At 46.4% G+C, this 13,904-nt stretch overlaps 4 protein-coding genes across 4 annotated transcripts; all 4 read right to left on the reverse strand.

The window, feature by feature from the left end:
- Positions 1 to 481: 481 nt before the first annotated feature.
- Positions 482 to 1,659, reverse strand: LAJ45_06107 (uncharacterized protein; the record flags this gene model as incomplete). The annotated part of the gene is made up of 4 exons (XM_046115674.1): positions 482 to 930; positions 989 to 1,151; positions 1,231 to 1,413; positions 1,531 to 1,659. 4 exons carry the CDS (start codon positions 1,657 to 1,659, stop codon positions 482 to 484), a joined length of 924 nt encoding a protein of 307 aa, XP_045971258.1.
- Positions 1,660 to 6,164: 4,505 nt separating this feature from the next.
- On the reverse strand, positions 6,165 to 7,696 carry LAJ45_06108 (uncharacterized protein; the record flags this gene model as incomplete). Its single annotated transcript, XM_046115675.1, has 5 exons — positions 6,165 to 6,208; positions 6,284 to 6,286; positions 6,426 to 6,740; positions 6,804 to 7,273; positions 7,329 to 7,696. 5 exons carry the CDS (start codon positions 7,694 to 7,696, stop codon positions 6,165 to 6,167), a joined length of 1,200 nt encoding a protein of 399 aa, XP_045971259.1.
- Positions 7,697 to 8,952: 1,256 nt separating this feature from the next.
- LAJ45_06109 (uncharacterized protein) lies at positions 8,953 to 11,293 on the reverse strand (the record flags this gene model as incomplete). Its single annotated transcript, XM_046115676.1, has 7 exons — positions 8,953 to 9,129; positions 9,189 to 9,931; positions 10,005 to 10,202; positions 10,259 to 10,413; positions 10,471 to 10,746; positions 10,814 to 10,911; positions 10,985 to 11,293. 7 exons carry the CDS (start codon positions 11,291 to 11,293, stop codon positions 8,953 to 8,955), a joined length of 1,956 nt encoding a protein of 651 aa, XP_045971260.1.
- A 998-nt stretch (positions 11,294 to 12,291) lies between these two features.
- On the reverse strand, positions 12,292 to 13,749 carry LAJ45_06110 (uncharacterized protein; the record flags this gene model as incomplete). Its single annotated transcript, XM_046115677.1, has 5 exons — positions 12,292 to 12,850; positions 12,934 to 13,117; positions 13,248 to 13,334; positions 13,412 to 13,441; positions 13,743 to 13,749. The coding sequence occupies 5 exons, from the start codon at positions 13,747 to 13,749 to the stop codon at positions 12,292 to 12,294; spliced, it is 867 nt and encodes a 288-aa protein (XP_045971261.1).
- Between the last annotated feature and the right edge of the window lie 155 nt (positions 13,750 to 13,904).

A 13,904-nucleotide genomic window follows, 5' to 3' on the forward strand; every position in this document is an offset into this window, starting at 1 on the left:
TTATCAGGACGATGCCCTCGGCATCATCACAAGAAGAGGAATCGTGAGCGGGATCTGTTTGTCTGTCACGGGAATGGCGCAATGCGGCTCAACACCAGGCCTTAGCCGATCACCCGAAAAGGAAAGTGGGGGACGATCGCGGGGTATGTGATTCAAAAAAAATCCGCTTTTCACGAAAACTTTCCAGGCGCTATATTTTGATTGATAGCTATATAATAATTTCCCCCAAGCAGTTGAATACTTGACTCAGTGAGAAGAGAGAGAAGTATAAAAAAAAGTAAGAAGAAAAAAGGGAAATGTATAAAAAGGAAGAAATAGTGTTAACAGAAGAGGAACCCAACAGAAAGAAGTCTTTATAGCCAGCCAGAAAAATAAAAAAAACAGAAACCCCCCAAACCATACGCTATTGTTGAAAAAGACTCAAACCAACCCAATTTTTTTTGTTTTGAAAAAAAATGCCGCTCCCTAAAGAAGAAGATGTTTACCATCCCCTCTTTGCCATCCTCTCACCTCCAGGGAGCTTCTCAACGTTGAGTCCGACCATGGCCTCTCCGAGATCAGTGGACACCTCAGCAAGGACCTTGGGGTCGTTGAAGTGGGTAACGGCCTGGACAATGGCCTTGGCCCTGACAGATGCGTTTCCGCTCTTGAAGATACCAGATCCAACGAAAACACCGTCACATCCCAACTGCATCATGAGAGCAGCGTCGGCGGGGGTCGCAACACCTCCGGCAGCGAAGTTGACAACGGGGAGACGGCCAAGACGGGCGGTCTCCTTCAAGAGATCGAAGGGAGCACCAATCTCCTTGGCCATGACGTAGAGCTCCTCGTCAGAGAGGGCACCGGCCTTGCGGATCTCGTTGGTAACGGTGCGCATGTGCTTGACGGCCTCGACGACATCACCGGTACCGGCTTCACCCTTGGTACGGACTAGAGAGAGGTTAGTATCAGTGTAACGGGAATGAGTCATAGTAGGTAGGTAACATACTCATGGCGGCACCCTCAGAGATACGGCGGAGAGCCTCTCCAAGGTTACGACATCCACAGACGAAGGGAGACTTGAAGTTGTGCTTGACGACGTGGTGAACGTTGTCGGCGGGGGTCAAGACCTCGGACTCGTCAATGTAGTCGACACCAATGGCCTCGAGGATCTAGCATGTTGATTAGTCCATGCTGCTACCGCAAGAAATGGATGAAAGCCAATGTCAATGACTCATATATCGAACATACCTGGCACTCAACAAAGTGGCCAATTCTCGCCTTGGCCATCACGGGAATGGTCACGGCCTCCATGATCTCCTTGATCATCTTGGGGTCGGACATTCTCGAGACGCCACCCTCCGCACGGATGTCAGCGGGGACACGCTCAAGCGCCATAACGGCGACAGCACCAGCCTCCTCAGCGATTCTGGCCTGGAGAACCAATTGTTAGAGATGTATGGCACAAGACAAAAGGAAAGGAACGAGAAAAAGGAAAGAAGAGAAAAGTTTTTCCCTCCGAGAAAAAAAAGTTGTGAAATCATGACATACCTGCTCAGCATTGACAACGTCCATGATGACTCCTCCCTTGAGCATTCTTGCCAAACCGGCCTTGACGAGGAATTGAGGTGAGAGCGCTGAGCGCTCGACGTTACCGTTAACTGGGAGATCGTTGGACATGATTGCTGTTATTAGGATTCGAGGTGTCGAAATGGAGTGTTTGGGAGTTTTTTTATGCTATGGAGCAATTATATGGGAGCGGGGTGGAAGGGAGGGAGAAAATGTGGGCGGTAGAACAATATATATATGTTTTTAGTAAGAGGTGATAATGGCGCAACCCGTAAATTACTCACACTCACCCGCCGCAGGAGGAGGGACGGAAAAGAAAAAAAAGTTTGACTGAATTGAATAGGTAATCTGTTTACAAGGGGCAAATTGATACGCTTTGGAGTGAAGGAAGACGAAAAGTAAAAAAGCTTAGATGGGCATCCCACGCCTCAAACATCTCTGCTACCCCACTGATTAACACCGGCCGAACACTCCCGCCGCCGCTGTCCGCTTGCCGTAGCAAACCGAGGCCCTCCGTTATGGTTTTTGGCTTCTAGAGAAACAAAACCACACATCTACGAAACAACTTCTTCGTGGGTTAGGTAAAGCGAAAAAATTGTTTACTTTTTCCCTTTCCGGTGTTGCATCGCCATGACCGGCCGGCAGCCAGGGAAAAAAAAATGCACCTGAGATGTCAGCCACCCAAATCTGTCATGTTGCAGCACAGCAGATAGCGATAACGTTTTCGACCCAGTACTGTGTCAGACCTAGAAGTGTGTCGCATGGCAACGGCACCAAAACCAGACACAAAGCCCCCAAAAAGAAAGAAGACCCCATAACACCATAATAGAGGATAATCCATCTGGAAACCATCCTAATCCGTGTGCTTTTAAATGGAATTCATTTGTTAAAAATCTGGCAGTAAATATCTCAAGAGATGGTGGAGATAGTTTTGGCAACAGAAATCCCCATACAAATTTGTATGGGATTGACACTCTTCTATGTCTGACACAGTACCCGGTCTAAAACGTTAACATTAAACCCCCGCGTTGCATCCATCCCATAACGTGGCAACGGTTGACATCAGCCTGCTGCTAAGGACTGATATCTACGGTACCCTGGTTTATTTTAGCACGGCACAGGGTCTGTGTGCTTCGGGCACCTTGATATTAGTGCTTTGTGGCGCTCAACGTCGGGCTGGAGAGCTTCTGGAACAGATCATGAGATGGAGCTAGTACTCTAGGTGCTGCTGCAGCTTTCCCCACAAACGTCTATATCCTCGGATTAATTTGTTCGAGAGCTTTATGCTTACTGAACAGTAGATAGCCGCGAACTCTCAGAGAGGTCGAGAGGCCGAGGTTGAGAGTCGAAGGGAATTGAGAGTCAGAGCATTTATTCCTCTCAGCCCTCTCAGTTGGCCCTTGATCCCTTAGTAGGAGGTAGCATTAGAGGAAGGTGGGATTTACTCACATGTAAACGAAGACTTTCCCTCCCCGCCCTCCCCGCCCTCCCCTCTTCTTATCGAGTGTGGAGAAAACTCTTCACCCCCTGCTCGTCCCTGATCGTTACAAAGAAGAGAACAGCCTATCCCGGTGGGGCCGTAGCTGTTCTGGTCCTATGATTTTAGACCTCCGGCTCTTAGTGTGAGTTTTAAGCTCGCCAATGCGAGAGCAACACGCCATCATAGACAGCTAAACATATAAATAGCTCGGCAACTGAGTGAGTTAATGGTGCGGTACGCCAGCTCATAATTTTATCGTTCTAAGGGTGTTGACTTGAAATGAGGATGAGCAGGGTCAGGATGATGTTCCTTCCTCCCGGAGGAAAGCAGTAATGGGCATATCCTCGTATATCACTAGCACTGGGTGGATCGGCGGTGAGGTCTTCTGGAGCTGCTTGCTCGTAAAACGGACCTTCTGTTCTAACGTTATTGTGTGTGTTGACCGCGGATAATTAATGGTGTTGCTCTGGCCATCAGGTGAGCTTTGCGGCAAATAATTGTGGAGTGGTACTATACAACCTATCTAGAAGCTAAGGGTGTTGTTGTTGTTGTGTGATTCCGAGGTAACTGACATAAAAAATGCTATATTGTGGTGCTGGCCTCATTGGTGAGTTTCTCCGCCCAAACATGCACAATTGTGTTCTTTCCTTATACGGTCCTTATGCGTCTCCGGGCTCCAGGGGGTCATAGGAAGAGAGAAATGAGAAGAGTAGGTGAGAATCAGCTTTTAGACCTAGCCCCACCCCCGTGATCTGACTGCCATATCCTGGAAACTGACGAAGGAAAACATAACTACATGCATCCCGCTGGTAGAAGTGTTAGATCGAAGCTTCAGGAATTGAACCCTTTGATGATGAAGATGTCTATAGTAGGCGATATTATGTTCCTGTGTGATCGATTGAGAGACTAGGTGAATAGAAGTTCAGTGTCACACGTACATCTTAGGCTGGTATACGTATCTCCTCATTACAATAACCTCCTATATATCAACATTAGTAGCTTTCCAAACCCCATCGGAGTCCCCTTATCTATATCACGCCACCCGCCCCACCCGTAACATGTGAGAGGCAAGTTTCACACTGATTAGAATTCAGGTCGGGTTGCGAGTGATACCCTATGATCAAACTCACAGAATGCAATCCTCGACTTTGGGAGCTATGTGGTGAACCAAAATTATGAGGTTTAATGATACAAGACACATATTTGGGTTAGATCTGTTTCACGGTGGAGGCCCTCTTGTCTTGTGCCCGAGAAATATACACCGCCCACCAGGCTTCCCTAATCTTCCATAACAACTACCAAAGGGCAAAAGTAACCCAAGACGCTGCGTAATCCTCACTCCGAGTTGGTCCAAGCTACTTTGAGGGATTGATACCAAAGAGAGGAGGATAGACAATTCTAGTTCGAAGAGATAGTTTCTCGTTCTCACGTAGTCACACTCCTTGACAGTGGCAGTATGCACTTGACTTACTGATCTTAATACCAAGCGACCTATTGACACTGACATCTCTTGAGCGTCAAGAGAGAGTCCGGTGTTCTAGGTCCGCTTGTGCCAGTAGATAGGAACACCGAAACTATTGGGCTAACCTACTCCTTCCCATATTCCTTTACAGGTTGTTTACAGCATTTCTCTCCTCCATATTGCATGGTCTACACCTAGACTCGACCCTACGGTAGTACTTTCCGCCTGATAAAACGCTTGTGTAGAGACGGAACCCCAGTACCTACTCGGGCTTAAATGATAGCCATGGAAGTAAAGAACAGTGAGTAGATGGGAATGAGGAACTGCTAGATAGCTAGGCATGAGGGACGATAGGCTATGAGCATCACCTTTTCTACTGGTCATAGTACGTACTACTGGTAATCATGAGCAAAATTCATTCTTTTGAACCTTCCTCTTAACAGAAAACTACTCACAGGAAAGAGAGCAGGTTAAATTAGACCAACCTTATGTTTACACGCCGGTAAGCCGGGTCTTTATTCGGGAGAATCTATAGTGTCTAGTTAGATAAGAGTCCAGGGTGAATTCCAGGACCGGAGGGAAGATTCGGGTATGATATCGAGTCTCGATAACGGAAGAAGGCCGGGTTGCATATTGTGATGTCGAGAATGATTACGACCGCTTTTATCCGGGGCGTGTTTGACTCTCGAGAATACTAAGATAATGGTTAGGCATAGTTGAGCCACGACAGTAACCGGCAACTCAAGAGAGCTCTCGCGGCCGATGTCTCTCCCATTCATCCTCCCTTGACCTTCTTTCCCCCTCTTCCTACCTCATTATCCTTTGCCAAAAATGGGATTCGCGTACTAACAATCACAACGAGGCACTAGCATGAGGTGCTCAGTACAAAGCTTCCAATGCCGATGCCTTGTGGTTGACTCTGCTCGGCTCACCGTCGAGCCAAAGATGTATTCATAAATATGGACCCCGTGAGTGACTGTGACCGCACAGGGAGGGTGATTACAATCATCTTCCCGAGCCACGCTATAAGATATTCACCGTTGAAAAAGACTTGGGCTCTTTTACTCCCAAAACTCAATTCAAATCCATCCTTCAATTATCCATCACCATCGATCAATGATTCCGCCGCCACCCCCAACCATTATCACCATCTCAAAGCCAGCTCGGTACAATCACATCGCCCAACAAACAATGAATCAAGCCTTTGAAACGTAATCCGAGAAACTATCCAACATATCAAACCTCATCCCTCCTTTCAAGATACCACGTCTATTCCTATGCGCAGGATCCCGCGAGTGATATCTCATGAAGAGATACTCGATTCGCATAACAACCACTTGTGCACAAATCTTCTCAACCAAACCATCTCCACCCCTGCCCTGGCTGATCAGGCTGTGATGCAAACAAAAACCTCATCCATTGATCGGGATCGGAGGTAGGATCGTGATTACAGCCGGGCAGATCTAGATTAGATCGGATTGTATGCTTTTTTCCTATAGGGTGGATTTAACTGTCTCTATGCATCCCACGTCTTCACGTTGCTTTTGATAGGCTATTTTTAAAAAGAAACTAAAGAGACCGCTTATAACCGTCCTACAACAACTGAACACATCACTTTCTAACATTCATGTATAAATCCACGTAGTTAAGATGTTTACAGCAATAGTTATTATGCTAAGCTTCGATCAAATTTTTGAGATTGCAATTGGCAAATCTTACTATTCCATAACCATCAAGTTAAATCAGCTCCACTCATGACTAAATATCGTAAGCACATAAATAAATTCACCAACCAACTAAGCAATGAAATCCCCCAAATCAAATAAAAAAAACGCCTGGTACTACAGTATTATGCACTGTTTCATCTCGTATCCGTAATCCCGATTGTTCATTTAACCCTCTCCTTCTCCTTGCTTTTCCCTAGTCTACCCTGACTTTTAGAGGTCAACCTCCCTTGTGGCTTTCCATTAGAGCTGGGACCTAGCAACAGCCTCCCTTTCTTCATCTCCATTATCGTTTCCACCGCCTTCGCAGGCAAGCTTACAACACTCCATGCGAATGATACTGGTGCCACAAGAAGCGCAAAGCTCCATTGCAGTAGTACCCCTGCAAGTGTCTGCTCCTTCTGCCGCGCACTCGCCGCTGCAGCAAGTGTAAGGATGTCATTGAGCCGAGCATCGATTTCGTGGATTCGAGTTTCGGTGTGTAGGCTGTGAAGGGCTTCTTTTTTCTCGTAGCGACGGACAGCACCTAGGATAATAGGTCAGCTTTATTTCTAATATCAAGAATTTAACTAAAGATGGGAGGCATTACGGTTCAGTGCGTCGAGATCAGGATCTCGCTCGATTGCACGGGTGGCTAAAATTGTAAGCTCCTTGACTTCTGCCTGCAGTTCATCAATCCTTGAGCCCAGAAGATCAACTTTTGCGGGTGGAGGATGATGAACTGTGCTCTGTAGATATTTTGTCCGAGTACGGATCAATTTTACAAGCTGTGCGGATGGCCTCAACTCCGCAGCAAGGACGAAAGTTGAGAGGTTGAAATTTGATATAAGGCCTCCACTAGGTCGAGAGAGCTGCCCGCGGATCATGTGGAGCATCAAGCCGCCTACAATCGGTCCAATGAAGCAACATAGCAATGCAATATGTTCATGCATGAGGAGCTCATCAACTGCAGCGGCACGAATTTCAGCCTCGCGGAGTGTTTTCGGTGGTTTAGGGTTTGGGACAGGGTCGAGATCAGGACTTTCGGATGCGATTGATTGTGCAGCGCGATACCATTCCCTATCAACTCAACTATCAATTTAAACACTCAAAGAAAGAAAGGATGATTACGAACCATGGAAATTTGACCAGCCAGTGAAGAAATATAGCGGCGAGAAATAGCAGAATTATATCTGTAATGAAGAAGTCACCCCCAGTGACAAAGGCCCCGGCGATTGCTGGGAGAACAGCAAATGCAAATGGAATATTGTGCCATGTCGGAGACTCGCCGTCGGTTGGTGCTAGTACGATTTCTGCCGCGGATCCAAGTGCTTGTTTCGCTTCCTGCAGCGTCAACGAGTTCCGCCGGCTATTCACTGCCTCCAGCGAGGAGAACGTTGATGAACGACGACGCCGACGAGGAGTACTGGGCGCTTGAGCTCCCGGAGAAAGCTCTGGGGAGAGAGGACGACTATGCTTGGTAGTTGTTTTAGTTTCGGACATCGTGGGGACGTCGACGGTTATTGGTATGTGAGAGCTGAATGAAGGGAAGGAGGGGAAACGAAGTTTTCAACGTTCATGGACGGTTATATCTATTCTACCAGGTTTCCCATGTCTTCTCCAAAGAGGGGTGAACGTTTCGGAGGTGTGGCCATCTTGTCCGACATCCGCTCGATGGGTGTGGAGTATCGGTACAGCACATGCATGAATCACATGTGCATATGAGTACACACTTTACGCCGTAGAGTAGAGCGTGTACTGAGAGTAGATTATCCGCTGTTGGCCAGTCACTTCACTCTCACTCATCACCACCCCTCCCCACAGAAACACGGAGCTTCAAGGCCGTTTCACGAGTCTCTACTCTGTTTGTTCATTGATCTTATGATGGCTTTCCTCCCTCCGTGTCCGAATTCAAATCCGCTATCGGTGACGAATCTGGGGAATTCGAGATGCGGAGAACCTTGGGGGCAAAAAAGGACAACAGGGGTGGGCAGATGGGATATGCACGTCATTCTGAGAACATCGCACGCAGAGCTGGATTGAGATGAGTATGTAGATATTGAGAAATAACTAATTGGAGTTCTGGTGAAGGATTATTATTCCATTGTTTGACCCGTGTGTGCGTGATCACGCGTTTCCTGAAAGTATTGTTTGGGTTGTTGCAATCAGGGATCTGATTGATAAGAATGCGATAACCAAATCACAATATACCCGCGCTATTCATTAGATCTTTACTGAAACCTGCAATAGGCATAGCGTAGGATGAATGTACTCGACCAAGGACGGGGCTAGAGTCGTGAATTAATACATACAGCTGCCCTCCGCTATACCGAATGCCAAAAAAGCCACAAATCTGCTATAACGAAGGAGTTTGGTGAGCCGAATCTGAATTTCACCTGCTGTACCGAATAATCTGCTGTATCGAACGAGAAATTTTGGAATATGCAGGTTCACGGAGGGCAACTGTATACATATATGTAGATATAACTAAGGCTAAGAGGTACGCGCTTTCTGCGAGTCAATGCAGGGCCCTGGTAAGCAATAAGGAAACACAACCACCATATATTTGTTTCATCTATGTGGCACTTATATATTCTTTGCAAGTACATGTAGCTATATAAATCTTCTGGTGTTTACAACCTTGTGTGCTTGATAACATTGAGAAATGTTAACTTCAAACAAGTTTTTCTCCCTTTTATTTATTCGAGAAACCAAACCCCACGGGAAGACTATCCACCGGCTGCACTGGCGCAGAAAGATTACAAGTCATCGCCTTCAACGATACCACAGGGGCGTCCGCGGGTGACATCGTAAAGCGGCCTCCAGGCACGATATGTTGGGAAATCGTTCTCGTGGTCCGGAAGATCGACAATGGCTGTAGCAATGGCAACCTTCAAGCTTGGAACTTCTTCACGGTGAACGGCTGTACCGTCAAGCTATTAAATCATCAGCATAAAGCTTGAAAATTATCCGAATTGGTTAATTGAATACATGCCCTATTAACTCTCCAATGAAGCTTCTTGTTCAAGAATGGAACAACGATATCGGGTTCTAGCGACTGTAACTCCGGAATAGAATTATCTGGAATACGGTCCAGCAGCCCTCCGGTAAGTGGGATAGACGCCGTAACAGTCAAACCTTCTTCGGCGTTCTGCTTGCATTTTCCGCAGCCGGTGTTATCACTGTTGTTGGCAAAGACAGTGAAAGTGCCGACCAAGTTTCTGTCCAACATACGAGCTACTGGGTCGGTGTTGAAATCACCCATGAAGATATGGACATTAAAGGACCCGCCAAGGCAATATTTATCTACACGAATATCGGCAAAGTACTCGTGGTAGTGATTGTCCTCGAGGAGGCTCGGATGTCCGCCCTCAGCTACAGAAACAAAGGGCTTTTTAGTATCATGTTTGTGGACCTCGGCATGTTTGTGGCCTGCATGGTCGTCGTCTCCAGGTCCATCTGTTTGGGGAATCCCAACCGCATGCTGGGCCATAGCCTTGAAAGGCGCGATAGCAGCCGCGATGGTACCCGAACCTGAGCTACTGCCTGCAATTCTTCCTGCAGGAGCTTGTGTACCATATAACCGTGTGACAGCCGCTACAACATTTTGCTTGACTTGAGTCGGACCGACAACGCCCCAGTCGATGAGTTCGGGGTAAGTACTGCCAAACTGCTTCAACTCTCGGCATGTTTGCGAAGTATAGTATTCGCGGTCGTTCTTGTGGAATGGTAGAAGCCCTGTGAGAGTTAGAGACTAAGAATCATGCATGAAATATGAAAGTGCTGAGCTCAGGGAAAATAAATACCGCACCTGTGTTGACGCCCTCAATCGTAGGGTTGTTGCTTTGTTGGCTACCACGTGACCAGAAGGTGGAGTTCAGGGCTATTTGATCGGTCACGTAGCTGTTGGGGTTCAGTACCTGCCAGAGAGCAAAGATACGATCAACATTGCAGTGGTGAAGCCAGAAAATAGGATCAAAAGCAGCGTATCCGGGGTGGCCCATGTGACCTAAAGGAGTTAGGCAGTGGCTCGTTTAAAGTATTTTCAACTATATCAATACGTACCGTCTCCTCCGGTTATGCCATGGATCATGTTATGAATAGATTCCAAGGAGTCATAGTCGTCTGCACGGCCGTTTCGTACCCAGCCATCATTGGAGAAGGCCTTATATTCCTTGTAGCCATTCTGTGTCAGAAGAGCATACATCCTATCACGGATACTAGAGAGGCCCGGCGTGATTAGCAACGTCTAGTATTGTGATGTGGAATTTACCTACTTCCTGAAATTGCTGTCCAAACCTCTCTGAACCTGGTCTGGGCTGCTCTTATCGGTGGCAGCTGGAGCACGACCTCTGATCAGTGGCTGGCGAATAGTAGCAGGCCAAGTATAGTATTGGCGTTCGGGAAATTCCCTCTTATCAATATTGGTGCCAAAGTTATAACTGTAGAGGGGATTGTTGATTGTTTTTGTTCCGGTGGGAGTTTCGACAGTAACTTTTTCCTGTCTAAGGACAATATCTGGCAGCTTTTGGTTTGCGGCAAAATCCCAATAGCTATATCCGTGATAATAGTGCAAATTAGATATTCGTTTTATGGTACAGAATAGAGTGGGCTACGAACGGAATGCGAAAAGATGGAACGAGACGCATGTATTTGGTCTTGGTTGGGCCCTCAGGGAATGCTTGAACGGCTGCCTTGACACTTGCGAAGAGTGCTTGCTATTGAATCCACATTGAATCAATCATTAGAAAGATTTCAGCAACGAATGGAGAGATGGGGCAGAACTCGTACCTCATACACAGCAACATATGGTCTATGCCAGGTTGGAAACAGGATACTTGAATGAGTGCAATACCCAGTGTTGTTACCAGCAATACCTGAAACATTATCCCAAGCTGTGTAGGGACGTCCATGAATACCACCAATCTGGAACCAGGAGAGCTTGTCGGTCTTTGGGAGACTCTGCATGCGCTGTAATCCGAGAAGATAGATATTGAGCATATCCTTGTTCTGGATGAACTCATTGATCTCTGTACGGAGTGGGACTGCGGGGCCATTGCGTCCCTCGGTCACTCCGGTGATATCAACGTAGTCTGTCATAATTGCTTGCTATGAATAGAGAAGTGGGATGTAGGAAGTTTGATAGAACCCTTGGTGAAGTCCTGGGTTTTGGTAGAGGACAATCAAGAAGATGGGGGACAAGGAGGGGTATTTGTAGAAATATAACAGATAGAGGGGCAATGCGAAGACGTAAGCTTGTAAGTTTATTGGTAAGATGTCTTATTACTTTTCGCGGGACGTTGCGTACGCAAAGAAAGGTTTGAGGCCAATGATTCCGCAATATCATTTTAAGGCCCAACTTTGGTACCAACATCCTGCGTGAGGACCCTTAGAGACGGGTGGACCCTAAAGACATGTGGTTGGTGACACATGCAAGGTTAGTCGCACAAAAGAGGCATGGTGTGTCCTAAAGCAAGATTGCAATCGTGACCATCAATAAACATCTACATATTCTCTGAACCATTGTGCAAGACACAGGGTCTGTGAGACAGCTTTGCAGAGGAGCTGAAAAATATCACCCTTAAAGGAAGAGATCAGAGCCTTTTACGGCAGGATTACAGCCAACACCGCTCTTGGCAACCGTCCGAACGAACTCAGATTTTGCGGTACTCTACATTACTAGTCAAGCAAGGAAAGCGGGGTCAATCGCTTGGTTCCGGCTTCTTGCTTAATTAAAATTTAGGCCTGTTTTGGAGATATGTAACTGTAAATAGTAGTGCATTGTTTGATGGGCTGAGGTGAGCTGGAATGTCCAAGGGCGGCAGTAGTCATACTTACTAGATACGGATATTAGTAGGTGTTATATAATCATTGATTCACGCCTAACATTGGGAATCACTTTGCGGTCGATCCTAGTCCCAGATAAGGTCCTTAATAGTAGTTATTGAATACAAATAGCAAGATTTCATTGTACTTAACCTTTTCAGAAGACTATTGCCGAGAGAGGCACGCCTCAAACAATTGCATGACATTTTAAGTAATTTTATAATAAACACGATGTAGTGCTCATGACCATCATTCCGCCTCGTTCCCGACGCTCAGCTCCCTTTTTTCCCCACAGTACTTCCCACTAGATCTGCATGCATCTTTTCAGCTTTATTCCGCTTCTCAACATAGACACCCACATATTCAGGCACTTCATTCACTGCATTATCTAGGCTTGGAATTGGTACGCCCAAGGCTTCAAACACAGGAACTACCCCAGTCCATACTTTTTCGCGTAGCCCAGGGCGCTCACTATCCTTCTTTTCATCCATCGGGGGCCCTATCCTAACCTTCGCAGATGCACTACTGATCTTCAGTTTTAATATGGATGTCGAGCTCATCTCAGCCTCATCAGGCGGAATGCGGGTATGATTCCATCGGTCAGGAATTACAGAATTAGTTATTAACTCCATTGCATAAAGCTTCTCTGCTGGATCGATAACCAAAGTTGCGGTGCCGTGGAGAATCGCAGAACGGTAGTTGTAAGAGTGAGAATTGGGTGTCAGGGATAGCACAAAGCCATCAACCTTAGTAGCAGCTACACAGAGCGGGATTCCTTCTACCCCACGTGCAAGGTTGATTATTCGAGATGAAACGTAACCATGAAGATAGCTGGTATGAAATATTAGACTTCTTGCATTGATAAATATTATGACGATCGCGAGATGTGTCTATATGTGGTGGAATCTTCATACCAGTCCAGAGCATCTGTTTCATCAGAGCTCGGGTAATCAAATGATCCCATCTGTCCTATCATAGGAAGGATCATTGGAAGCGGCGCTGATGATGGATCTTTAGGGTCTGAAGGTACCACAAAAGAGACATGAAGAACAGATGTTGCGTTGACAATTCGATGGATAGTCAATGCATCATAACTCGCTATTGAATGTGAGAAAAGCTCATTTACATTTGGGGCGATCTAGAATCAAGTCTAGCTATCTCCAACGATAGGTCTATGCAGGCCTTCGAGTAGTTGGAAATAGCTTCCGGACGATAAAGTGGGACATACCTCGTTGATTATATCTATTCACCTTGTTGGTGGTGGTTTTCGGATAACTGAGTTCCCTAGACATTTTGAGCGGCGTTCTCGGGAGATCTATGTTTCAGACTCCAGATTAGGAGATTTTATATGTGGCGGGATGAAGATCATCCAATGAACATGACTCAACATACCCCCGCTCGGGTTGCCCGCCGGGAATTTCCCTGGGTGGTTCCCAGCTCTTCGAAGCTACCTTAGCGTCGAACCGCATACAATTATAAGCCTTATTCAGTCGGCTTATCCAGAACGTAGGCTCACAATAGCCTTATCAGTACAAAAACCCTTTTTTAAGCCTTATTTCATCCTTAAAACATGCTTAAATAGCACTTACCTGAACCTTTTTGTACTGATAAGGCTATTGTGAGCCTACGTTCTGGATAAGCCGGCTGAATAAGGCTTATAATTGGTATGCGGTTCGACGCTAAGGTAGGCCTAGGTGTAAACCGGTCTACATGTAATATGTACGGTACATGTATGTACTTCTACAAGCGGAAGGCCGAACTTGAGTTATCGATAAAGGTCAGAGTTACATTTTATTAATTAGCAATACAGTCGCCCTCCGATGTAACGAATGCCACTATACCGAATATTTGCTGTACCGAACCACTTGGGCCAGCTTCTTTTTTG

The sequence above is a fragment of the Morchella importuna genome, assembly GCF_003444635.1.
Source record: "Morchella importuna strain M04M26 chromosome Unknown Morimp01GS017, whole genome shotgun sequence".
In the NCBI taxonomy this organism is placed as follows: Eukaryota; Fungi; Ascomycota; class Pezizomycetes; order Pezizales; family Morchellaceae; genus Morchella; species Morchella importuna.